The 27,907-nt window shown below is 43.1% G+C and overlaps 1 protein-coding gene across 2 annotated transcripts; it reads left to right on the top strand.

The window, feature by feature from the left end:
• Positions 1-490: 490 nt before the first annotated feature.
• Positions 491-27,907, top strand: LOC138589602 (segment polarity protein dishevelled homolog DVL-1-like). 2 transcript variants are annotated; one of them, XM_069659980.1, is made up of 15 exons: positions 491-899; positions 7,059-7,128; positions 10,432-10,553; positions 14,151-14,269; positions 18,688-18,826; positions 19,910-20,003; positions 20,143-20,212; positions 20,309-20,448; positions 20,952-21,028; positions 22,514-22,581; positions 22,735-22,812; positions 22,951-23,085; positions 23,644-23,811; positions 23,924-24,139; positions 27,177-27,907. In XM_069659980.1, the coding sequence occupies exons 1-15, from the start codon at positions 730-732 to the stop codon at positions 27,698-27,700; spliced, it is 2,190 nt and encodes a 729-aa protein (XP_069516081.1). In that variant the 5' UTR covers positions 491-729; the 3' UTR covers positions 27,701-27,907. The 2 variants fall into 2 exon arrangements, with proteins under 2 accessions (XP_069516081.1, XP_069516080.1); XM_069659979.1 differs by having other exon boundaries at positions 22,735-22,866.

Raw genomic sequence — 27,907 nt, 5'->3', positions numbered from 1 at the left:
ATTTTTCTTAATAGCTGAACCGATATTTAAAAATGTTTTTAATATTATTCTTCAGGATTTTTGCTCTGGTAAAATACATCTGATCAGACATTTGGCAGTTATCTAGAAATAGGTCGTTATATTTAGACTATATGTGTATAATAATATATATTTTAAAACATATTTAATTGAAGTGAATTAATATTGAGTTAAATTTCTACCTCTTGACACCGTAATATTACATGTTGTAGTTAGTAGTAATAAATGAAAACAGATTTCAGGCTTGATAAAGGCACTTCCTCTTTGTTCCATGGTATGTCTGTACAGTATATTGTACAGTATGAGTGTGTTGTATAAGTCAGTCATAAAGGCTCGCGCACAGCCCAGACACACCACTAGATGACAGCACTGTCTAACCAATTACCTTGTAAAAAAAATAGCAATATTCCCAACTCCATATCGCAAGCAAGGATGTGGACTGTCCCTTCCTGTTTTAGTGCCGAGAGAGCCACCGTACCGCCTCACACCGGAGCAGGAATACAGACACTCACAACGCGATTATGTCGGGATTTTCGCCCTGTTTGTCCACCACACGGAGCCGTATCTTCCACCGTGGAGTGTGCAGGTTTCTGTATTAGGGGACGCTATTATGTTATTCCACGGGTAGCTGGTAACACAGCAGGCCTGTTTATTGCGCTGCCAACCCTTGTTCCTTTCCTGTGTCAATGACTGTCCTCCCCTCACTCTCTCATGGCGGAGACTAAAATCATATATCACATAGACGAGGAGGAGACTCCGTACCTGGTCAAACTGTCCGTTTCTCCGGAGAAAGTCACCTTAGCGGATTTTAAAAATGTCCTCAACAATCGGCCGGTCAACAGCTACAAATTCTTCTTCAAATCCATGGACCAGGATTTTGGGTGAGTGGCCACCGTCTGTGATTATTAGTCTTATTAGCCTGTTTGTCTGGCTCACTTGCTGTTTATTGTGTGTAGATAAAAGGCTTATTACCGGCCGTGATGAACGATAATGGCTGGTACATTGTTACATGTGTGTAAACTACAGTGCCATGTCTGTTTCCACGCTCTTCCTGGCACCTGCTCATTATAGCAGGCTACACTGTGCGCAGTGGAGGGGACACACGAGTGTTTGAAGTGATACCAGATCCGTCCAGAGCCCTAATGACGCAGCCCTGCGTGGATTACACACAGCCAGACCCCTGCTCCCCTTATTACTGTCAATATATTAACCCACATTAATGTCAGTCAGTGTGCTAACCATGTGGAATATAAATGTCGGAGTCGTGTTGACAAAGCGTCCACATGTTCAAGTTCTCAGGTTTCATATTGTTTTGTTTTCACTTGCATGGGATTTTTCTTAGTATGGTCAATGAGAAACAAAGAGAATTTTAAAATGTATTTTATTTTATTTTTATCCATAGTTATAATAATAGTGCACACACAATGCACCACAAGCCAGTGGTTATGATGATATATGGAGACATGTAAACACCTTTTGCATTTAATTTGAGTATAAATAATAAAAAGGAGATGATCTGCAACAGCACTACATCCTCATAGGTTTATGTTTCTAAACATTCTGTGTTATTACAGTAATATTGGACAGACTGATTACAAATACTTGTTTGTTTTCCTTAGGAATACGCAGAAATTAAAAAAATGCATCGTGTGTGGGGTAATAGCTTACCATCTCATCCCATATTCGACTGGCTGTTAGTCAGCGATAGACATAATAAACATTATTGCCTTTAAAAGGGCATGAATTATTTAAACCTGCAATCATATCTTAATCCCTCATAGGGCATTAATCATGGAACAAAGATCATTTTCAAAACACACCATGTGAAAATATTACTACTACTACTACTACTACTAATAATAAAAATAATAAGATTTAATATTAATTTTATTAGCATAGCACCTTCAAGAAAGTGTTTTCCATCGACAGCATAAAACCAAGCACAAATATTTGTTTAAAAAACAGCAAAATACAAGCACTCAAAGACCTCATAAAAATAGATCATCAAGCGTCAAAAAACGCCGACTTAAAAATGAAATGGTTGCACAACAGAGCTGTATTATGAAAACAACTGAGAGTCGTTGTCAGGCCAAAAGGCGAGTCTGAAAAAATGTGTCGTAAGACGGGATTTAAAAGCAGAAACAGTGTCAGCAGATTGAACGCTCTCTGGAGGACGGCTCCACAGCACGATCACCCTCGTCTTTGAAGTGTGGACTTAATACAGAGAGATGTGTCTTTACTGTCACTCATCTCTTTATTTTTCATAGTGAATTCTACCTCAAAGAAATCTACCTCCTCTACACCTCCAGCTGATCAATAATAGAAATATTTCCTCCTCATTTCTCTCTTTTCTGTCCCAGCCATGATTTTCAGGAGTCTCACCAAAGCTCTGCGGCTCTCTTGGTCAGCGAGATCTACTTGTATCCGTCCTCTGCTGAGGATGACATATTTCTGTCAGTGCCTGTTTCTCATTCCAGTGTGAACAGTCATACACGGGCCCACACACACACACACACACACATTAATATCTCGCACTGTAACCGCGAGCATGATTGGAGGAAATGCAGAGGCAGGCCGTGTCTATAGAACCCAACGTCATACATTTCCACTGCAGCCTGACCTTGTGGGGGAAACTGGCTCTTCCTGGTGGCTGGCGAGGCTCGGTGCTCCGCTTTGTCCCCAGCCCCGGCTTCCTGCCTCTGTTGCTCAGCAGGCCGGGCTGCTCGCTGGGCCTCAGGTGATCGACAAGCAGATTATGGAAACAAACAAAGCGTGTTTGCCTTCTCCACATGGAGACGTGGCTGAAAACACAGCTACAGTAGACCAACCTGCTCCTGAGTGTGCATCAACAAAACATATTTAATTATACTGTGAATTTGGACATTGTCAAAAGACTATACACAGATGATAAAGGCATCTCCATCAGCACTGCCAGCCTTTGAGTTAAGGTTGATTATTCGGGCTCTGTGGGTGCCGTATGGTACTGGCACAGTATGGAAGCAAAGCCAGTCAAAGGCAAAGAGGATAGCAGTGCTTTGTGGTAGCCATGCTGGCTCTGCTGCATCCACACAGACAGTATGGCTGCTGGAGAATTAGCTGGGGAGGAATAAGACTGCTGAGCAGAGAGGGAAAACATCAAATCCCTCGCAGTTATAGACGGTGTTTGAAATGTAAATGAGCAGTCAGTGCAAGGTCCTCTGTAGAAGACCCCCTGGTGTGACGGAAAAACCAGCCATTTTCTTAAGGGACTGCTGAACTACATTTGTGCTGCTCGTACCAGCTCTTTAAGCAACGGCCACACCAATTTGATAAACGCTTTGCCCCCGAAACGACTCAGCTGACTGCAGCTTTCAGAGTAACATGGAGTGCATGTAAACCACGGGCTGAGGCTTTCTGTCACACCGCAGAGCACAGCAAATCAAACAATCAACCTTTCTTTGTGCACATTTCATACCTCAGTTGTTTTCCTTTTCCCGTAATATTCATTCATTCATCAATATTCATAAGACAGGATGCTAATTGCGACGGGGTTGTTCAGAGGCAACCCACTTGGCTTTTTCGGAGACTTCAAGGTGATGATACGGCGCTTTGTCGTTGCCACTGGTGGTGAGTGGGTTTGAGACTTCACTATAATGCAAGTCACAGAGGCACTCTGGAGCTGAGGAAGCAGCCAAGCTGCAGGTCTGAAAGAAACAGTCTTGTTTGTGCCTTAGAAAGTGAGGAGGAGGAGGGTGGGGGTGAGGGGAATCTTTCTCCTGCTGAGGAAGTGATGCTAAGCCCCTGTAGGACAAAAATCTGCAGACTTCTGCACAAATGCACCCCTTCCTCACCTCGCTTGTTTTTAATCTTTTTGGATTTTGGATTTACTATATTTTACTGTATAATGCTCTTACTGTGATAGTAACTATATAAAATGTCCAATAGTGACATTAAGAATGGAAAAACAACAAACTTTGTTGTTATGATGTTGTGAGAATCACACGGTTACAGCCCTAAATGTGAAATAAACAGGGTGCATACTATTATTAACAGCTTTTCGGTGGGTAAAGTAGACTTTAGCAGTTCACTGTGTCATATTAAAGTCTGTATATTCCCTTATCTTACTTGCTTACAAATATTTTGCTTCCCTGTTTAGAGTCTCATTAGCATCAGCCCACCAAAGTCCTTGGACTGCTGGCTGGTGTTGGCCAGCTGCTCCTGCCCCTGGTTTCTGGTTTAGGCTGTAACTAGCCGGCCCTCCTCTGTCTCTCAGAGCGAAAACAAACACGTCTAATCTTCCCCCAGCTACACAAATATCCCCAGCATCGGAATATTCAGCGATCACCAGGGTAAATCTTGTGTCATTATCCTGTGAAATCTGCTAAGACCTATTTAAGCTGTCTGCTCTGAGAAGTCAGATCTGTGACAGCGGCCCACACCAGACACATGCTCCTCTAAACAGGGCTTATGAGTGTGTGCGTGTGTGTGTGTGTGTTCAGGGTGGAACTTACTCTGCTCCTGATATCAGATGGAAGCAGAGAAGAATGCGGAGCACGGGTGTTTCACCGCATGATGAAGACGTCATATGTTATGATTGGAATTTTGTCTTGGTTTCAAGTCTTATAACAGATGAAAGTATGTTTAGAGGATTTATTTTGAAGGCTTGTTCTTTCAGAGGCCGTACAAATACAATTAAATGGGTGGCAAAAGCAACCATACTCCTCTCGAACATTAGCAAGACAAAGCATGGCTGATATTTTATTTGTACGGGCCACTCCCACATCCTCATAATTCACCTTACAGCTGAAAGAGGATGCAAACACTTCCTACCTAACAAGCAGAAGGCAGAGTCAACCCCTCGCCTCCTTCCCTCCCTTTTCCTCCCCAAGGAGGAGGTGAAGGAACAGGCCACGGTAGCAGACTCTGTGGCCGTCAGCTCCAGCCACAAGGCTACGTTATCTCCGTCCACCACTCCCAGCATTGCAGCTCCCACAGCAGCAGCAGCAGCAGAAAGGCACACAAAAACACAGCTAGCTTGGCGAATCATTTCAGTAGCAGGGAAGTTCTGGCAAACGAGAAGAGAGGAGGGGAAAAAAGCTATAAAGTAGCTGTCAGATACACGCCTGCATAAAATCTTCTTAGGCTTCCCAACTGCTCTAAAGTCAGGCCTCTTTCTTTTCATGTTCAAAGCCAAGAAGCTAATGTGAGATCTGCACAAAGTCTCAGAAATGCTTGGCTGTACCGACCCAGGAAGAAAAAAACAAACAATGAGCATAAAAAAATACAGAGAGTTATAATGAAAACTGCTAAATGCATCAGGGTCTGTTAACCCCTTGTGTGTGTGCGTGTAAGGTGTTACCGGCTAACGTACCTCCTGTAGCCTTTAGCTAGCTGCATGCCTGGTCTATGTGACACGAGCCCGAGCAGGTGTGGTGACTGCTTTCTGCTGAACTGTGTCCCAGCAGGTCAAAGGGTAACTGGGAGGTATTTTTGTTGGGAATTTACAGCTGAAGACGAACACACTGAGGGAAGTTCACACACTTGAGCTCTCTATTAATACACGCTACTGTGCCTTGACACCCTGTTGTCGCAGCTCAACTCACACAGAAGCATATCCATCTATCTGTGCAGCAAGGATAACTACTGGCACTCAACTTTGAATGAGTATTAACCCTGTCTTAGCACATCCACACTGGCTACTAGTGAGATGTAGGATTCATTTAAAGATTGAACTGATTACTTTTAAGGCTTAGAAAGTTCTACCCCCTAGCTATGTTTCTTACCTTTTTACTGTTTATGAGCTGAATAGCAGCCTAAGATCCTCCAGCTAGATCCCTTTAGGTGTTCCCTAGTCCAGGTTTAAGACTACATGTGACTGTGCTGTCTCTTTAAGGGCACCTGTGCTGTGAAACGGCCCGCTGGGGGAAATTAATCTGAGAAAACTGTTTAATCTTTAAAAGTCCTTCTAAAAACACAGTTTTATGAACAGGGTTTTATGTGAATCAGTAATTGATAGCTATCTAGCTGTCTGTCTATCTATCTAGCTAGCTGTTTGTCTGTCTGTCTATCTATCTATCTAGCTAGCTAGCTATCTGCTATCTAGCTATATAACTACCTGTCTGTCTGTCTATCTATCTATCTATCTATCTATCTATCTATCTATCTATCTATCTCACTCGCTAGCTAGCTGTCTGTCTGTCTGTCTGTCTGTCTGTCTATCTATCTAGCTAGCTAGCTATCTGCTATCTAGCTATATAACTACCTGTCTATCTATCTATCTATCTATCTCACTCGCTAGCTAGCTGTCTGTCTGTCTGTCTGTCTGTCTATCTATCTATCTATCTATCTATCTCACTCGCTAGCTAGCTGTCTGTCTGTCTATCTGTCTATCTATCTATCTGTCTATCTAGCTATATAGCTAACTGTCTGTCTATCTATCTATCGTAACAGTTATCTATAGTTACAGCTAGCTAGCTGTAACTAGCTGGTTATCTGTCTATCTATCTGTCTATCTTACTCGCTAGCTAGCTGTCTGTCTGTTTGTCTAATTATCTATCTATCTATCTATGTCTATCTAGCTATATAGCTAGCTGGCTGTCTATCTATCTATCTATCTATCTATCTGTCTATCTAGCTATATAGCTAGCTGGCTGTCTATCTATCTATCTATCTATCTATATATGAAACATACACACCTACACAGGTTTACCTTTACGCCCATTCAGCTCTGATTTATGGCCCTGTTCTTCCCAGGCTAAGCCGCCCTTATCACATTGTTGTGCTTTGTGTTACCTGACAGACAGATATAATGTCCATAAATCACCGATAAAGACTGAAAGTGTCATTGTTGCTGCATATTGAGTTTACCTGCCCGGACAGATACAAACCTTGTTGAATGCCAGGTGTAAATGTGACTGAGAAAGTGTCTCGCAGTATGTGTCACGTTGGCAGGAGACGTGAACTGTCTCCAGGCCGTACAGTGTTGTTGTGCAGTTGAGCTGACTCTGTGTCCTTGTCCTGGCCGGTTAGCCTGACTGTATCTGTCTGCCTCTGGTCCCCAGGGTCGTCAAAGAAGAGATTTCCGATGACAACGCCAAGCTGCCGTGCTTCAACGGGAGAGTCGTGTCCTGGGTAAGTGAGATGAATGGTGCACCCCCGCTGCCCACCCCTCTCTCTCTCTCTCTCTCTCCCTCCTGGCTGCTTGCCTGAGCCGTGCAGCCTGGGCTCTCTAACCAAAGATATGTGGAGCACCCATAGATCATGTAAATGCAGCCATGCAACGCCTCCACACAGCTTTTCAAACACACTTCACCTTGACGTCTCTATTCAGCTGGATCGTATAGATGTGAGGGGTTCCATTAGATGTGAAACTTTTACAAAAAATACAGTCAGAAGTGGCTGAGTGTGACTACTACTGCAAGAAACATTGTACTGTCTCATCTAACCTATCTGATGCTCCATTACTCTACTGACCTCTGTAGCTTTATAGCCATTTGTAATTATAGAAGATAAGCAGCGCAGGGAGCCCAGGTTTCCCTACAGGGACAATAAATATGTCATACGTGTAAATCAACCTGTCATGTTAAAGCAGCTTTTACATTTAATCATTGCTCTATAATAATATACACTGAGCAGAAGACACAGGTTACTGCTCTGCCTTTAACATTGATAGAAGGCTAAAAGCAAGAACGCCTGATTTAGTTCGACAGGTTTAATCTGCTCATCGGCTTCTTGTCTGTTTTTGTTAACAATCCTGTGTGTAAATATTTTACTTCATTGATCCCTGAGGGGAAATTCATTAGTTTGTTTTCCTCCCTCCACAGGGAGGTCAGAGGTCAGATTAGCGACACAGTGGTGGACATACAGTTGTTAAGGACTGCCTTGCTAGACTTAAGCAGTGTGGATACTAATAGCTGGGCTTGAGGCCTATACGTAAGGGATAATCACTATACATTATCCTGCTTATTACGCAGCTTTTTAATTAAGAAATCAATTACATGACACAATATATTGATTTGGAAATGATTTTATTAATTTAAAAATGATTATATTTCCTTTGATCATTTAAAAATAGTGCGTTACGCTCACAGTGAGAGCTGCGTCCATAGCAACGGTTAACTCTGTAGCCTTCTTCTTAAGGTTTTCTGTCTCGTGACGAGTCAGAGTCTGTTGACATTTTCTTTTCCATTCACTATCTTTAAACGCCGCCGTATCCCACTCTGTGTTCTGTTTAATGTTTGCCTCATGTGCCATCATCGGTTTTGTAGATCTGTCTGTCGTAGCCTTCAGTTTTTGCATCTTTTATCCTTTATTTCTTTCTCTTCGCTGTTTGTCTCTTTTGTTTTTTCTCTCTGTAAACAAACGTCAAATTTACTTCTTCTTGATATGGTTACAGATAGTTCTGCAGATTGTGTCATTAGAGCCGCACCCTAGCAACGGTCTGTTCTTCATAGCAACGGTCTGCTATCGAGAAATAGCAGACCTTGGAATGCCGTAATTAATCAGAATCAAGTATTTAACACAGCCTTGAATAATTGTGTTTACATTTGGTGACACTTGTATTTAGTTTTCATATTTATTTATTTTTTGTTACTTTTTTTGTCCTTTGTCAGCTGTGTATAACATTTGTACACATTTTTTCAAAAAAGCAAGAAAAACAAACCTGAAAATAAAACATAAATATCCACTCCAAAATATATTCATGACAGTCCATATGTGATTGTTCCTGATATGATGAAACACAGATGTCATATTTACTCTGAGAGGCACACTTATCTTCATGAATCATCCACACTTGATTAACCAGCATTACTACATACACAGTATCAGCGCTTCCCAAGTTAAACCAGGACACTCCTTCATAAACTATTGTTTCTCATTGCACCACATTTTTACCAAAGGTGTTCCTCAAAGGTGTTGATAAAGAATTTTTTTAACTTTTGCTTTCTATTGTGCCCTGCATATAACCTTCTTTCATAACCTTCTATCAGTATACTGTGTTATTCTCGGTGTATTTTGGCTGCTTCAAACTTTATAAATGTCTTATTAATAAAAAGTATTACTATTGTAACTACTTTTGTATTAGACTGAAACCAGTCAGCATTTCTTTGAGAGCTCCAAAGTGACTCCCTTCAACAGCCGTGTTTTCAGACTACTTGAAAGTCAGGGAAAACCTGAGCTGTTATTTCACCAATCTAAGCAGCAGCATGACTGCATATTTACTGAGAGTGGGCCTTTTCTTTCTTCTGTTTTTATATTTAAAAACAATTAGAAATGAAAATGAAAATGTTGCCTCATTTTTTATTTGGCAAAGGGTAATCTTGACTTACCCTTTGCCCAACCTTGAGTCACTAATTTAGTACTCTACTACTTATACTGGTTGTAAAATTCAGGCTAGGAACTCACTGGTGTTGTTAGACTAGAGAAACCCGAGGAATACACTGTTAATTATCTGTCTAATTAGATGTTCTTGCAAATGTACACTGTAAGGTTTGTAAGGAGGCTGTATCATCCCCTCTGCATTATCCCCAGACATCAACGATTCATTTTAGATGCAGCTTCTTCATCAATGTCAATTAATTATTTAGTGTCTTTAAAATCAGTTCTATCATTATTTCACATCAGCCTGTCCACAAGCGGCCTCGTGCTGGCTTACATAAAATAATGCAAATGTGCTTCACACACTTGCGCACAGAATTAAAATTCATCAGGAGGGAAAATGTCTCGTTGCATTCCTAAAAGTACGGAGGTATTTTTCCTTAATACTCCCAGACAGTAGGTTTTTTTTTTTCCATAAAGCCATTTAACTAAGGACCAGAGTGAAATCTGCTCATTCTTATTGTGTCAGACTGAAAGGCACACACACCAGACGGCGCACACAGACACAGAAGGTGATGGGAAAATGAAGCGAAGAAACTCTTTCAGTCTTTAAAATGGAGCACGTAAGAAAGGGTAGCCGACAGGGTTCATTTCAGATTCTAGTGACACCAAAGTGACGCCCCTGAATCCCAAAGCTCGCATTAGAATAATCAGAGCCCATACAGTTGTTAGTGTGTGCCGCTGCCTGCTTTAACTTTCATTATTCTGCCTGAGATGAAAGGAGAGTAGTTGCATCTGCAGGTCGTCAGACATCATCCTTTGTACTGCGGAGTGGTCTGAAAGTTTCTGTGTCGCTTGCTGTGTTTCTCAAGTAGTTTATGCGCAGCCATAAGTCATCCGCAGTCCTCTGCTGCATCTCATTACATAGCTCTTCCCCCGTGTGTATTAGTACGCAAGAAGTGCTCTCTCTGGTGCCAGCGTCTCTGTTTGTGTTTATCTGATGAGTTGTTTTTGATCTTCTCTCTCCTCACAATGGGACCCATGTCATTCAACTAACTATTTATTATAATTTATGTTTCTCTCAGAGCTGAATATGAATCTTTTTCTGCTCCTCAGTTGGTCCTGGCAGAGAGTGCCCACTCTGATGGAGGATCTCAGTGCACAGAGAGCCACCCGGAGCTGCCCCCTCCTCTCGAGAGAACAGGGGGCATCGGAGACTCACGCCCCCCCTCCTTTCAGTAAGTAGCCTGATTGCAGCCTGTCATATATGCACAATTACACACACATGTAGGCAGATGTTTTGTGTATGCACTATGTGACCTCTTTATTTCACATATGTGCTAATCACAAAGTGGAAGGATTTATCATCACAGGCTCGTGTCATATGGGAAGTGTAGGTGGTCTGTACGCCCGAGTGTGAATAAGCCATGAAGTATGTGCTAAGGCTCGAACATGCATGGGTGTGAGTAGCTTTCCCACTTGTGTGTATGTTCCCTCCCGCCCACTCAACCGTGGAGTTAGGCGTTAGTCCGCTCGTCTATGTAAACACGATGCGTACGCCGCCGGAGCTGCTGATTCTTGAAATAGCCTTCACAGCACAAACATCTTCAGGCAAATACTGGCACTCAGAGAGGCGGCCATTGTACTCAGTCAATAAGAGCATTCATCCATACTCGGATAATAAAGGCACACGCTGCGCAGAACACTAAAAGGTCAGAAATGTGGATTATTTTGCTTTTTTACCTGAGCACAGACTTCAATTTCAAACTAGCTGATGAGAGAATTTCACTGCACTTGCCAAGCAGGAGCCCAGCTAAATATAGCTGAAAGGGCTGGGGGCAGTGGGGGTAAGGGTTGTTGCCATTACAGCGCGAGAGCAATATGGCCGAGGCTCTATATTGAGAACATGCAATCTGTCATGTCTGAGTGTATCTCTTTATCCAAGGTTTGACATCTCAGCTCGCTTTTGCCCTCTATGGGCCGCTCCCTGCTGCTGGCCTGTCAGCTGTCCTGATGGTTTCATTGTTCTGGTGAGCTTTCACTCCGACTACCGCCACCTTGTGGAGCAAAACATGAATATACCAGCCCCCCTTACACCACGTCATTTCCCCCCTCCCCTCCCTCACTTTCCCTTTCTCTCTCCCTCTTTGAGTGAGGCCTTTCTCTCAGAAGCAGCGTGCTGAACTCCCTACAGCGAACCTCCTCTCTGTCTGAAATGAATCCAGTCTTCCTCCCTCTTCCTCTCTCTGTAAATAGCAAGAATATTATTACCACTTCATTTGTCTTTGTGCTTTATTCATGCATTTCATGTGTTTGTCGGCGTGAATGGCTCTATTTGATGAGCGCACAGAATAGGTGTTTTGGGCTGAGAATGGACACAACTGATGTGCCTCTGCTTGGTAATCCGGATTAACTGACATTAAAAGCACCCATCTCCATTTCCCAAGAGGGAGGGGGGCGGCGATTGGCAGCAGGGAGGAAGGTGGTGTTGGTGGGGGGGTTGAAAAGGGGGTGGCATTTGTTCACAGCTGCAGCCTAGCGCCTCTGATAATCTCCCCCCGGATCGGCCGACCCGCCGCCCGCCCGGTCAGCAGCCATCGACAGCCTGACAGGCAGGCAGTCAGCGGCGCATCAATCATCACTCTGCTCTACAATCACTGCCAATACAAATGCACCCAAACTGTGCGTCCTCGCTCATATTTGCATACATGCAGTGACCTGCGCCCGGCCCAGGTGCACCCATTAGCACTCGGTAGCAGAAGCGTGTAAGCACGGCTCATTGAGCACTTTATCCCGCTGAGTGAACACGTTAGACACGGCGTCCTGTCTGCGCCTGTGTTTTTAATTTACATTGATCATCCGCACTGGGACACTGAGGTGTGTGAGAGGATTGTTTATTTATTATTAAAGGTGTTTTTATTGGTATTTTATTGGTCAAACAACATGACATACTTTACAGATATAATTGGATTAACAGAATACCCACCGACACCCTTTCCCTTGTTTCTTCTCCAACAGAGCTCATCAATATGTCATTATTACTGAACCAATTAGAGATGACATTCGCTCAATTAGAGAAAAACAATCATGTAAAAGGCCTGACACAAAAATTAACAACATAAAAAATTAAGAAGCAGACAATATGAATAAAAAAGCTACAAATTAATGTGTAAATGAGTCGTGATACTGGGTCAGTAGTACAAAGCTGCAATATCAGAGCCTTTCATAATTTTCTATAAAAGTTAAGGTAATAATCTCAAAGATTTTCATAGAATTAAATGTCTGTTAAGTCTCTATCTATTGCTGATTGAGGTAACACAATGGTGATTGAGCCTAGCGGTGCCCAGTTAGTGACGCGTTTTCCATCACCCAGCAGTGGTTGGTCTGCCAGAGAGGGTAGGCGGAGCTAAGCGGCTGCTTTTCCGGTCTCTGCAAGTGTTGCGAGTAAACAGTAATCTACTATGGCTGAACAAACGAAGAAAAGATGGATGACTACAGATACAACTTCAACAAGAAGTGAAAATCCAAAGAAAAAGAAACAAATTCAACGCTCAGATGAAGGCAAACAGTCTGAAAAGGAAAGCGACCAAATCAAAAGTTACAACCAGAGCCAACTGTGAACGTCACACATGCAACACTGTCTGGATATCTGGGAAGTGTGCTCCCGCAATTACAGTTTATTGCCATAAGGTGGTAATAGAACGAATCTGAGATCTTTGATATTATTTAAAAATAGTAGCATACAATTTCTGAGCTCACCATATAGGAAAAAAAGATGTATAAAGTCCTGAATTCATTGTTTAGAAGATAAATTGTTTACTATCTGAAAAATGTGGATGTCGAGATGTCTGGCAAGTTATTTTTTTGTTGCTGTTAGGTTAAAAAAAATCTAATAAAACCCCCATCATTCAAAAAATCCATTGATTATTAATTGGAATACGTTTTTCCTTTCCTTTCAGCAGGATAATGTCGAGCTCATAGAGGAAAGCCAAAGTTATCATATTGGGGTGGCATCTAAGAGTTAATCAGGAAGACTGCAGGATGATGATCGTGTTTAATACACTCTGAATATGACTCTGTTTGTATACGACTTGAGCGTGCATGAATGCATGATTGCGCCTTCATGCAGGTGTGGTTATTTATGCAGGTGTGTGAGGTACGTGTTGCACTCATGCCTAAGTGTGTGTGACACCCTGTCAGTGTCAGGCAGAGTTCTCACCAGCTTCAGGTTTCCCGGCTGCCCGGTGGCTGTGTGAGTCCCTTAACCCTGCACCCTGAGGCCACAGCGTCTCCAGCCCCTCTGACAGAATAACAATCTGCCCTCCAGCGCCTCCTGATCCCCCCCGACTCCTCCCAGACCTCAAGTGCACAGGCCGACTCATTGCTCAGCCCACACCTGATCTTCCACTTCTTGCTTTTTTAATGCAATCTGTCATTCTCCCCTCTCTGTCTCTCTCCCATCATGCTCCAGGCACCATCTGGGCTTTCAATAGGTCTCATTAATGCCAGTATTGTCCGGAACGGCTCCCTCTCAGGGTATCTGGTCATTAATGACACTTAGCGAAAAGCACATCACATACCGCAGAACAATGAAACTGCTATTTTGGCTGCAGGGATTGAATTTGAAACATAGTCACAATATGAGTTGCATATTCCCCTCAGGCTGAATGGCAGGCACACAGATATTCTAACAGACAGAAATATATGGTAGCTGGGGATTGTGTCCGGGAGTTAAGGAGGCTGGAGAATACATTTGAAAGGCTTTCTCTGAGAGAGACATGTGTTTTGTACATCGTTATGAATGTGACTGAAGTTTTCCAATGTGTGTATCGCAGTGCCAATGCGGTGAGCAGCAGAGATGGCCTGGACACCGAGACGGGGACGGAGTCTCTCCTGAGCCACCGCAGAGAGCGAGAGAGGGAGCGCGCACGCAGGAGAGCGAGAGAAACCGAGCGTGAGTATTATCAGCCAGGAACAGATGGGTCCTAAAAATGCAATTATCCTGTCATTTTTCAAGTTATTACACTTCACTCAGCTCTTGACTTTTTTCACTCTGCACACCAAGAAAAAAGTGGACAGACAGCAGACATATGAGAAACCCCTCAGGGATCACATGTTGAACTTTAGCTTCATGAGACCAAGAAGCACGAGTCCTCTAAAGTCTCAAAAGAGCAAAGAAAGTGAATAAGTTCACTGAATGTCAATGTTTCTGGAATTCAGCGCCTTGCCCAATAATTCCCCGTCTTCTGTTTCCTGCGTGTGGCTCAGGTTTATGGTCAGAGGCTGTTTTCCACTCAGTAGTCACACTCCGGTCTTGTACCATGATTATACGCTGTCAGAGGAGACGAGTGTTTCGTGAAATATCAGAGGAAAAGTCTTACACAGCTACGCCGTCGACCTGGAAAAGAAATTGTCAGGATCTACATTTTAAAAGCCTGCGACAGCTGTTATCCAGTGTGAACACATCTCTATTGTTTGACTGCAGCAAATCACTTCGGTGGAAGGGTGGCCACTTTTTGCTCCATCAAAAGGACCTTTTCTTTCTTCACAGGCTCTGTGTTTTTACGGAGGATGCCAGACAACATCACATTTCCACACAGAAAGAACTGGGTGTACTGGTGCTGCAGGGAAAGGGATGTGTTCTGAGAAGATCTATTTTAGTTGAGGGGATTACTCCCACAGGGAACGTGTGTGTGGTTCTGCAAATTAACAGAAAAATATCTTAAAGGAGCCATTTGCCCCTGGAAAAAGCCATGTCAGTCAAAGCTGGTGTTCTCTGTAATCGATAGAAGCAATAATATATAACAGCTTGTGGATTCGCCCATTCTACGTTCCTACAACGCCCAGCATGCATTGCGCCCCTCCCTCTGAAAGGAACGGCCCAGCAAGAGACGCTGGAGTGAAATACAGAATCCGAAATGTGACGAGAATATACCCGTGGATCGTCTAAAAAATCTTCAGGTCTGCAGTCTACATTTCAAACCTGACGATTTTGAACGACACATGACATCGGAGGCGGGCGTCCTAGATTGAGGAAGTGTAGTTTAGCGAGCTCCCTGGCCTCCGCCAGATGACGCGCTTTACGTAGTCTGGCGGACGTTTTCCAGGGCCAGATAGCGTCCTCCAAAGGCACAGAGCCAAATTGCATTTTTATTCTACCGTAATGGCATTAGCTCCAATAATAGCATGACAGGACTGAGGTTGAAAATCAGCGAAGTGGCCCTTTAAATCTGTATAATTTAATACGAATAAATCTTAACTACTCACACAATTTAGGTGAAAATGATCTCAATTTATGAGAAATATAACACTAATATCAGTACTCAGAGAACCATAGTAATTACCGTAACCCAAACTTTACGCAGTATCAAGTTAGCGAATCTTGTGGAGCAGCAATACACTTCTAAACATTAACTTTGAAATAAACAACTGGATTCACATCAACAAAGTTGCCCTACAGTAAAAGATGCATTGCTGATATTAACCTTTGTCACTCACACAGAAGACAAAGAGAGATGTCAACTGTCCATGCTGATATTGTGAATATTTTTGGGCCATTTTGCCTTTATTGGTAGGACAGCTGAAGACAGAGAAGAGAGTCGGGGAGCGTCTGTATATGGGGGCGCCTGCTCCACCAACCGAGCTAAACCAGCGCCCCTTAGAAAGATATTCTGAGTTAATTAATTTTATGGCAGGAAGTAACAAGCCAGCAGCTTCTGCTGCTCACAGCCTGCAGTAGTTTTAACTCACAGCAAATCCAGTTGTCTCGTTCTCATTCAGTTTCTTCCTCCCGTGTCTCCTCTTCACAGCAAGCTGTCTCTTGCTTCCTGCACTCCGGGCTCATTATACAATTAGTATCACAGAATTCAGCCTCAGGATGCATGAGGAAGTGTCCTTCTAGCTGCACCCCAGCAGAATAAGTGCATATCATATGGATGGATTTCATCCCTCTTGTGCATCTTGTGTTTTTGACTTGGCTCGAGACATATTGCTGGCGCTCACCTTGTCACATCCTCTGCTGCTCACTGCCAACTGCACATCTGTTGTTTTGAAGGTGATGCGGAAATACCTCAGGCCTTAATGAACTTTGCGTCTGTCCTCCCTCCTCCTCTGTGTTTACTAGCCTCAATGCGAATCAGACAGTATCAAACAGAGGACAGAAAGCAAGAGACTTAGTTAAAGATTATATCCTGTATCTTTCTCTGACTCACACACACACACACACACATGCAGCCTATCTTCCTCTGTTTCCTCGCGTGCCGTCTCCCCTCCTGCTGGCTTGTTAGCTCTAATTAAGTGAAACCATCGGGGGAGTTGGATCACTCTTTGTTTACCAGCAGTTTCATGCCTCGTAAAAACCCCGTACAATGTAATTCAATTAGGCTGAGGTGGCTCAGCGGTTGCTCTCTCGGTCACATGACCTGGATGTATAGACATATAAAGGAGGAGCCAGTAGCCCCGCCCCTTTACCTCGCAGCCTGCAGCATCAGCAGCAGCTGGAATTCCCCTGTCACCTTATACACACGCTCCGAGTGATTCGTCTCAGTGTGAATGCTGGCTGTTCTACAGCGATCGGTTAAAGTGGTAAACATATCCCGTCTTATTTTCCGTGTGAGCTGCAGCGTTTGAGAAAGAATGGAGGAATAACTCAACATTTTACAGGGCGAACAGGTGCAGGATGGAATTATGGGATGTGATCTGCATTGTTGTAAAACAAGACTCTGATATTCATTTCTACTTTGTAGCAGAGAATATTTGATACTCCATAAAAGAAAAAAGGCATTAAGCGTGATGCTGTTCAGCGCAGCAGGGCTTTCAAGGTTGAGGTCAAAGAAGACACGGCTAAGCCGAAGCACTTATGCTTGTATTAAAGTATTAAGCCCTAAAAACAGCTGGTCCAACTGTTGTGAAAAGTATCTTAAAATCTATTTTTTGTGACGCGATGCTGCTGAAAGCCTTAGGGCTTTTAAAAACCCGATGCTGCTTGCACCTTAGGACAGCACATCATCTCAAATCCTCTGTTTTTGGAGAGCTCCGTCCTCTGATTGGTCAGAGACAGATTAGCAGTCATTCTATAGTTGTGTGCCGTGAGAGGGAGGGAGGAAGCGATACTTTGTCCAGACTCTCAGTCAGATTGTCGGTGCGTCGGATGGAGGCACACTGTCGGCTTTGGTGAGAGGGATTTGTTGTGTTATGTTGGTTGATGATTTATGACATTGAAGTATGTTACAGGATAGATTGTGTGGTTAGTTTGGTGCAGGTATTCATTCTGCAATTCCAGTGTAAATATGGAGAATGGAGCTTTCTTGTTTTGGAGTCTGAGAGATTTTTAGTACTTTTTTTGTGATGTTAAAGGATGATTTAGTTTGTTTAATGCTAACTATGCAGAAGAGTAATTACCTATTAGATTGTTACACATTTGATCAGTGATTTTAGATGGATTACAGTTAAACCATCTTATCTCAAAAACATTTGAAAAGCTCATGTTTACATTTTGTCCAAAGTTCCACGTTGAGTTAAAAAGTGCCTCATTGCCTCCTTGTTGTCTTTTTCAACACTCAGCTCTTACTCCCTGTTTCTGTCACTGCCTCTGTTGTAGATAAGCTGTGAAGCCTGTCAGCAGCCAGCCGGTGGGGCAGAGAGAGCGTCTGGGGCTCAGGCTGGCTTTAGCACAGACGGAGCTGAGCACATTTCAGTCTGGCTTGGTGAACCTGCGTGCTTGTGTGTTTTTTTGTTTTCCTCTGGCGTGGGAGCAAATATGTCTGATTGACTGTGGATGTCACGTCCGTCTGCTGATTGAGTGCTTATGTGCAGCAGCTCAGCTTTCATAAAAAACACTCAGTGGGCGGAGCTAGCGATGGGAACTACAACATTGCTGGAATGTTTTGCTTGCTCTCGGCGTATGCACTGGCTGCCACGCCCTCTTCGCCTTATGAGACCTTTCCGGCCAATCCGCTGTCACCCTGAGACGGCTCCACCTCTCTGGGAATGTACGTATGGAGGTGAACTGAGTGGTTGTACACAGCTCGGGAACTGAAAGGGAAGTCTTTGACAGCTTTGTAAGGCAAATACATCATAAAAAAAGTTTCAAGTTGCTCATATTGTTCTGCAACCAAATAAATTGTTCATCCCTTATTTGTACTCTACTGTAAGGTCTAACTTCTGCTTTTCCGCTCATGTTTATGAACTGAAACTGCTTAAATTCTCCAGAGACGTCAGAGATTGAATCTCTCTGATGCACAGATTACTATGATATTTTTCCGCCCTCACCAACACTGACTCTCGTTTCCTCCCTCTCGCTCTGATCTGACCCCGGGATGAGGAAGTTGACCCTCTCGTCTGACTCACTGCTGCTCTGCTTTGTCTCCGCAGTCCCTCGCATCAACGGTCACTCCAAATCAGAGCGCACGGCCAGGGACTCGGCCATGGGTTACGACAGCGCCTCGGTAATGAGCAGCGAGCTGGAGTCCAGCTCGTTTGTTGACAGTGAGGAGGACGAGGATGCGAGCAGGTGAAGTAGTTCCTCACATCAAAGTGTACATATGAGCTAAAACTCTGCAGTAAAGGCCATCTCTGTGAGGCTCATAACATTTAAGCTGGTTGGGGCTTGTTGCAAGTAACAATTATATTTATTAGCAATTAAGATAATTCATATTTTGTATAGATTAATCATTAAAAAAGTCAGGCTTATGGTTTCTCAGAGCCCAAGGTGCTTGTTTTGCATTTCCAGATTTTCCTGTAACAAATACATAAAACACAATAAACATGAAGTTCTCACAACTGTCATTCTGAAATTAGCACAAGGTTGGAATTTGTGCTCACAAACGGCTTAGGTGATTAACTTTAAAATGTATTTTTGGATGATCCTTCAGAACCACGATGAACTACAGAAGTGACTCATATAGAGTTATAACAATAGGCAGCGCAGTGTAGGTGTACAGACTATCAGCTGTTTTCAATGCAACATGAAGCAAATTACAGAAAAGCATCATATAAGGAATAAAAGCACTCCAACACTTCAGTTTACAAAGAGATGATTCATTTGAATTGTTGTAATGTAAAGTGTTTGTTTTGTGCAGATTCTTTTAAATCAAACACTGCAAACAAAACTGTGCTTAACATGTGGGGTTGTTTATGCACCATCCCCATCATGCTTTATAAATACCTGAACCATCCCCTGTCGTTCTGATATCACGTCTCTTTCCCCTCGGTGGTGGAATGAGTTACCAAACTCCATTCGGTCCGTAGAGTCCCTTTGCACCTTTAAGAAGAAGCTAAACACCCAGCCCTTTCATGAACACCTCTGCACTTAATGATACTGATGCTATTGATGAGGATGACATTGAGGATGTTGTTGATGTTGTTTAGGATATTCATGATGCTGATGATGATTAAAAAAACAAATAAACAATCTGCTTCTTTACGCCCTGTGCACCAGTGTCCGATTACACTTGTTAGCTGTTTGTTGGCACTCACTGACTTCGTTCCCTCCTGTCTCGATCGTCGCTTGTGTTGTATTAACTCTCAGATGTACGTCGTACTTACACTGTAACATACCTCGTTTTTATTTCCCCTCTCTGCTTCTGTGTTTCAGGCTCAGTAGCTCCACAGAACAGAGTTCCTCTTCGCAGCTGATGCGCAGACACAAACGCCGCCGACGGAGGCACAAAGTGGCCAAAATAGACCGGGTGAGCGCCTCTAAGACACATCACTGCTCCTGAATTTAAATTGACACTGAGTGTTAGAAACAGATGAGAAGGCTGAATGATATTGACACTTTGATTTGATCTGAAGTGCTTTACTTGAAACCTCTTCCTGCCTTTCCAGTCGTCATCCTTCAGCAGTATCACAGACTCCACCATGAGCCTCAACATCATCACAGTTACGCTCAACATGGGTAAGCCTGACACCTCCTTAGCTATGACTTGAAAATAGAGCTCGAGGCAAAGTATTATAATGCTTTTCCGGTCTGACCCTGCTCTCTCCCTGACAGAAAAATACAACTTTTTGGGTATCAGTATTGTTGGTCAGAGTAACGACCGGGGAGACGGCGGCATTTACATCGGCTCCATCATGAAAGGCGGAGCTGTGGCTGCTGATGGAAGGATAGAGCCTGGAGACATGCTCCTCCAGGTATCAAAGCAGCTTCCTTTTTCAGTGAAAACGCCTCTGCTTCTGCCGCTGTGCACAGTGTGAAAGCTAAATGTGACACATGAGACATGACTGTACTTCTGTCTGAGGTTTTGTCGCCTATTAATAGCCACAACGTAATATTCACTTCCGCTACGAGGCTCTTTTGTAGAAGTCATTCTGCCTCTCCTTTTCCTTCCTGCTTGTGACTTTCTTTTGATCTCTTCAGCTACACCCACTTTAAAACACACAACGTCTGATTACAGTTTGTTTTTCCTCCAATATTCACAGTATATGTGTTATTATGACCGTGTTTCCCGTAGAGAGCAGCTTAGGATTTGCAGGCATCTCTAGGCCACAGAGCCCTGCAGGGATTAGTGCATAAACACAGTTGAGGCCTCTGCAGAGCTTCACTATAATATTCTAGTCATGAGAACACACTGTATAAATGTGTATTGTGATTTTATATAATGAGATAATTATATATTGTGTTGTCTGCATCGCAGGTGAATGACGTAAACTTTGAGAACATGAGCAATGACGACGCTGTGAGGATCCTCAGAGAGATTGTTTCCAAAACTGGGTGAGAGCAGCTTGTTCCTTACTGCAGAGGATTATCACATAGACAGCATAACTTCAGACTAACTTGCATATCAGTTAGAGTGCTGTTTGGGTATTTAAAGGATTTAAAGAATTAGCGAAAAGCCTATTGAGAAAAATCCTGACCGTAAATACAAACACATTCCCACAGTTTGACGATTGTTGCCAGATCTGATGACTTTCAGACCCCTGTTGTGACTTCCTCAGCTGGTATCTTTGCTGTAGGCGTGGGAGAAAAATTGATCCAGCACAATATTGCAATTTTTTGTGTGGTAATATTATATCAATATAAAGAGGTAAAGTATGAATCTTTTATTATATAGATTATAAAGGTAATGCTGCAAATACAAATTGAACTTTTGCAGCACTGGGTGGTGCTGAGTTCTCTCTTCTGGTGAGGTCAGGAGAGGTCAGTAGGAAGTTGGCATTAAAGCTCCTGTTGGGGTTTTTTTCACTGGTTATGAAACAGACTGAAATTAGTTCGTATGACTCTATATGACCTACAAAAAAAACCCAGACCATCAGCGACAAGACTGATTATTTCTATGTAGTTATTTTTAATGCCTGAAACTGCTGGTGGGTGGGGGGTTGGTGTCAGATGAGGCGATTAACTGCATGCTGCCTTTGTTTACATTTTCCAGGTCATAAATTTAAAGTGAGTGATACATATGACTGTTAAAGAAAGCAGGATGAGATTTTTTATTAAAAACCAACACTTAAGCATGCACAGGACAAAATCAGCAAAGAGATCAGAGGTACGGCTTTGTCCACAGGGGGCGCCAAAATCAACACAAACTCAAAGTTCCTCACCGGAGCTTTAACAAATTCAGAGAAATTCAACAGTAATTTAGTTGTTAAAGGTCTTTAAAACTGTACAGGTTGCATTGTTCAAATAACCAGTAATAGTACATTAATCAACACATGGTTGCCTTCAGTTTAGTCGTAATATGTAGAGTGTATCACTAGTTCAGTTCAGGTTTTTAATACAGTGGCAATACAACTTTAAAACAAGGACAATTTTTCTGTGGGGACATAATTTGCAGTTTATAAAAGGTAATAAATCACAAATAGTTAAAAATCTCACATTGTGACTAAAGTATTGTGTTAATATCGTTTGGCCTCTGGTGATCCCCACTCCGACTTTCCTGCATCAATCTGTTCAAACTGTGCACACAGTCATGTACACAGTAAAAGTTAGTCTACAGCATAAGTATGTGGATGACATTGTGCCTCCATTAAGTCAGTTGTGATGATTTATGTGAATTATTTCTCCTGAAAACAAACATTTAGACTTGATCGCTGAGATTATGGTTGAAACAGTAGAAGTGATGGATGTCAGTCACTATTTTCACTGAAATGTAAACTAATAGTGCCAGTATGTGTTGTAGACAGTAAACTGTAAACGCTTGTCTGTTTTATTTTATTGGTTCAACCAAACAAATTGATTTTCTCTTTGCGTGTTCTCCAGTCCTATTAGTCTTACTGTTGCCAAATGTTGGGACCCGTCTCCACGAAGCTACTTCACCATCCCGCGTGGTAAGACTGACACTAGTCCTTATTACAATCATTTAATACCTCTTTTATTTTCAGTAGCGAATATATATGTTACATGTAGACATCTAGAGCAATATAACCCATGTTTAAGCTGTATCTTTCATCAATGTTGTCTTATTTGTTTCATGTGTTCAGCTGAGCCCGTGAGACCCATCGACCCCGCAGCCTGGATTTCCCACACCACCGCCCTCACAGGACCTTACCCACACTACGGTAAAAACCACGACCCTCCACCTCCATCACACGCTATGAAACATCCCTTCTGTGGTAATTATGATAACCTTACGACATTTAAGCAATCATGAAGTTCTGCTGGTCAGCGTTTTCTCACAGACGCCTCTCCTTCCCCAGAGTTTGATGACTTGCCTCTGTCTGCCAGTAAAACGGACATGGCAACCATCGTCAAGGTGATGCAGCTGCCTGACTCCGGCCTGGAGATCAGAGACAGGATGTGGTTAAAGATCACCATTGCAAATGCAGTCATTGGTGAGAAACTCTGAGCTGTGTGGTCATACACAAATGAAAACAAAACTTTTGTCTCATTCATACCAAGATTTGGAGTTTATAAAAGTAATTTACTGCAAACAATGAGTGTAGAATGACTCATTGCTGTGTTGTATGCTCACTACTTGAACTTTAGAGCTGTCTACGAGAAATAATGTTGCAGTTAATCTTCAAAATAAACTCCCAAAGAAGAGGAATAAAGGAATAAATCAGTGTGTTTATTTTGTTAAATTAAAGATGTGAAATCTGAAACAGGAATTTTCAAGTGATTCAATTTGAATTCCTCTAATCAATCAAATCATTTCTTTGAGGCTTTTATGTTCCGAGAATACAAAAAAACAGCCTCACAGTTGCAACTGGAAACCACAAAATTTGAGGCCTAAAACGGTCTTTCTTAGTTTTGGCATTAACTCCAGCCACGTTATTCTGTTTGTCCTCATGCAGCGACTGTTGTTGTTATGCATATAAACAGTATTTTTTTAGCATCTGTTCAACACATTAGAGATGGAGCCTACATGTCTCTGTGGTTTGCTGTGTCAGGTGCTGACGTGGTGGACTGGCTTTACTCCAGAGTAGAGGGATTCAAGGACCGACGGGATGCGAGGAAGTATGCGAGCAGTCTGCTGAAACATGGCTACCTGAGACACACAGTCAACAAGATCACCTTCTCTGAGCAGTGCTACTACACGTTTGGGGACCTCTGCCAAAGTACAGCCACTTCTCTTTCCATAATGCAGCCTCATGTGTGCGACTTTTTGATCATGAATAGAAGGATTGTGCTAAATCGCTCCCTCTCTGGTTCTGTTTTCTCTCCAATAAGACATGGCATCGCTCAATCTGAACGAGGGATCCAGCGGCGGAGGCTCTGAACAGGACACCTTGGCTCCGCTCCCGCCAACTAGCAACCCGTGGCCCCTGGGAGGACAGCCATTCCCCTACCCTCCCTTTCCCTCCGCTCCTCCCAGCTTCCCGCCGGGATACTCAGACCCGTGCCACAGTTTCCACAGTGGGAGCGCAGGCAGCCAGCACAGCGAGGGTGAGCAATGAGAAGACGGGCCTTTGGGTTCTCCGTCAGCCTTTTAGTAATTAATGTGATAAAACTGACTCAACATGCAACATGACAACATTACCCCTGATTTAAGTATTCCTCACATATGACGTCAATATTGTCTGACTCATGTTGATGTTAGCTTTTCTGGCTCACTGGGCAGGAAGTTGACATTGGATTGCATTTTAATTTAATATGTGTATTCTAAAACGCGTCCTGTATTGTCAAGGTCAATCATGAGCATCTTGAGTCATGCAGCGGACAGCTCTGCAGTACTGGGTGTGTACACAAAAAACAAACCTGATCAGCCATGTTGTTACAAATCACCAGCTTGATACTAGAGATGTTCTGATACCATTTTTGGCTTCCCGATACCGAACCTGACACCTGGACTTGAGTATTGGTCAATACCGAGTACCCCTCTAGTTCTAGTGCAATAAAAAATATTATATTTGTATTATATAATGTGTTATTATTAACAGTCAGACGTTACTACTAACCCTGTATGGATGTGATATGATTTCAGGCATTGTAGCCTAGCACAGTACACTAAAGGAATCCCAGCTTTAAAACTAGCTAAAAACTAGCAGCTTAGCTAACATTAGCAGTAGCCCCTCCTGACGTCCTGTGTACAGCAAAAAGCATCAAAGATTAGCAGATTTTTAACATGAAATTGCTTTATTATGTGCTTATACACATTAAAGTTATATTAAAAATTTAAAAAATACAGAATTAAAATGTGTGATTTGGAAACACTGATTAGTGACATTTAGCTAGCTTTGATCAATCTATTGCAATAAAGAATAAGCATATTGCTATTATATAATATGTTATTATTAACAGTTGCAGGCTTTACTATTAACCCTGAATGGATGTGATGTGATTGCAATCCATGTTGTATGGCCTAGCACAGTACACTAATGGAATCCCAGCCTTAAAACTAGCTAAAAACAAGCTTAGCTAACATTAGCATTAGCCCCTCAAAGCAGCAACAGCAAAAAGCATCAAAGATACAGATTTTTAACATGAAATTGCTTTATTTTGTGCTTTTACACATTAAAGTTATATCAACTTAAAAGACATAGACTTAAAAAGTGTGATTGGGAAACACTTATTAATGACATTTAGCTAGCTTGACTAACATTAGCCTCTCTGCTAGCAGCACACTGCTCTAAAGCAGTAGTTGCTATTGGAGGCTACAAAATATATTACTACTGTGTATGCTACTATTTTGGAGAGGAGAAACAAGTCTTTTTTGCAGGGGGCTAATAAATTATAAATTATAGTATCGGATCAGTGCATTGTCTCGCTGATACTGCATTTTAGGCTGTATCGCAGGCATACCTGAAACTGGTATCAGTATCGGAACAACTCTACTTGAAACGATCTACACCGGATCCATCCTTCTCCATCAGTCCTTGAATGATCTTATTTTTTCATCTTGAGTCAGAACGTGCCAGTGCTTTGTGTTGCTGCTGCATGGTTATTGTTCTCTGCATAGAGGGAGAGTGGAGAACCATGGGAGACTTTGTAGTGCACTCAAGTGGGTGGCTGTGACAGCGTGTCTGTAGCGTACATTTTAAACCAGACAGATAATGGTAAGGTTCATGTTACCATGTATCAGTCTGATTTTCATTGTTCTGAGTGATTCATCCAGACATCGTCATGTCTTGCTTTCAGTTGGTTGTCATTCTTTCAGTTGGTTTATCTGCGACGTTTGAACCACGGAAGGACAGGGATGACAAAAATAGTTATGTAAAGTATAGTAGATTAATTAAATTGGCCGTTTTGTTTCATTTGGCACTTTCACAACTACCTTTTGGTAACAAGTGGTTGTCGTTATGTGTGTGTCTGCCTGATAGACTGTATAGGAAGTTCACGGTGGCTACATGCTCTTCTTTAATACAGTCTTTGGTCTGCCTGCATGTCTAAATGAGTCCATGAATGCGTTTTATTTGCATTTTTTAAGCTGTAGTTTCTCCATAAAGCGAATATTTTTTTAGCTAAAAAACAGCCATGGATGAAATATAACTTAAAGCCAGATGTACAGCAGTAGGAGAAATTAGGCAGTCCAGGAAGGGGCAGGGTTGGGAGGTGTGTGTAATTCTGTTGTTCCCTCTGTTTCTGCTGGGCAACGGTAGACTGAAGGAGGAGGTAGTCCCAGGACACTGGGGGAACCGGTAAGCCTGCTAACCCCCTCTCCTCCTCTGCTGCTCTCCTCTCCTTCTATCTCACCATTCAACCTCTCCACCTTATTCTATTCCTCCTCTTCTTAATCATACCGTGGCTTTAAGGTTGTTTTTTTTTTTTATGTTCCTCCGCCCGTCCTTTATATCTGTGTGTATCCTGTGTGTGACTCTCCTGACAGTCCATTCTCCCTCTCTGCACCTCTGGGCATGCGTTCGTACTGTGCTGGGAGGTGCATGATGCAGGATGATCACTGCGAGGCTTGTGCTATCATTCTCACTGATAGGGGGCGATCATGCACCATTTTACCCAGTACTGTGGGGCTCATTGTGGAAGGGGAGGTTTGGGATGTTTATCTCTGCAACAGTGTGATACACCTCCATCAGAATGACACCACCAGTGTGAGCGCTGAAACCTGACACTTACCTACATAAAAAAATGTATTTGCAAGTATTATAATTTTTTTAATAAATTGGTTTATTCTGTTTAAAGTGCTGGGTAGACGTGTCTTTCTGATGCAAGTGTATCACTTACAATCTGTGGATGTTTCAGTGTTTGTCAGATGAAGCTGAAGGTGTTTGTTGCTGCAGGTGGAAGAGACCTTTCAGATAATCATGTTTGCCCTTGACTGTTGACTCTTGCTACACTGCATAAGAAAATATATCGTCACACCTTAAACAAAGTGTATTATTCAACGCCATGCTATGTGATGTATACTTTGTGTTGCAGCTCATGAGGCTTCATTAAGCTTAAAAATGTATTTTGTTTAATGTGTGACTTCCTGTTCATCAGGAGCTGCTGACTAAAGCTAAAATGTCAGTGTTTTTTCCCTCCACAGGAAGCCGAAGCAGTGGATCCAACCCCAGCGCAGGCAAAGGTAGACGCTCCTCCCCACAGGAGAAAGGTCAAAGGTCAACATGCAGCGAATCAGAGCCCCGCGTCCGTGGAGGAGGGAGGCGCGGCGACAGGTCCGCCAGCCAAATGAGCCACCACAGCCACGCCGTCTCCAGCCACAGTCACGCCCGATCGAATCTCAGCCACAGTCAGTCACACAGGAGTCACCCCCACTCACAGAACAGCCACCCCTCCTTCACCTACAGCCACGCCCCCTTCACCCAGCCGGGGCCGGGCTCGTGCGCCCACAGCGAGCGGAGCCACGCCTCCTCCTACGGACCCCCAGGGTTGCCTCCCCCTTATTGTCTGGCCCGTCTGGCTCCTAAGACCTCGGTCAGCAGCAGCACGCCCCCCGGAGCCCCTCCTGGGAGAGAGTTAGCCGCCGTTCCTCCTGAGCTCACGGCCAGTCGTCAGTCCTTCCAGCACGCTATGGGCAACCCCTGTGAGTTCTTTGTTGACATCATGTGACAGGACAGTGCCTTTAAATCTCATTGAGCACAAGAAAACTGAGACATCTCCCTTTCCTCGACTTCTTTTGTCTCCGAATGTTTCGAATGTAGACCCTGACTGGCCCTCCAGCTTTCCCCTCGCTATCAAACTTTCTCTCTGATGTCTAAGCAAAGAAAAACAGGCAGCAAGAGCACAACAGGAGGGAGTCCTCACACACACACACAC

The sequence above is a fragment of the Semicossyphus pulcher genome, unplaced genomic scaffold, assembly GCF_022749685.1.
Source record: "Semicossyphus pulcher isolate SPU_LCO1_2020_fin unplaced genomic scaffold, fSemPul1.0.p SCAF_13, whole genome shotgun sequence".
In the NCBI taxonomy this organism is placed as follows: Eukaryota; Metazoa; Chordata; class Actinopteri; order Labriformes; family Labridae; genus Semicossyphus; species Semicossyphus pulcher.
The sequence above is the reverse complement of the archived record's forward strand: the minus strand, read 5'-3'. Positions and strand labels throughout refer to the sequence as shown.

Bases quoted from the DNA above. Each gene is read 5' to 3' on its own strand.
- LOC138589602 (XM_069659979.1), top strand. From the start codon at position 730: ATGGCGGAGACTAAAATCATATATCACATAGACGAGGAGGAGACTCCG. The intron at 20,004-20,142 runs GTGAGCGCCTCT...CTGCCTTTCCAG, and splicing joins AAGTGGCCAAAATAGACCGG to TCGTCATCCTTCAGCAGTAT. The intron at 24,140-27,176 runs GTGAGCAATGAG...TTCCCTCCACAG, and splicing joins AGGCAGCCAGCACAGCGAGG to GAAGCCGAAGCAGTGGATCC.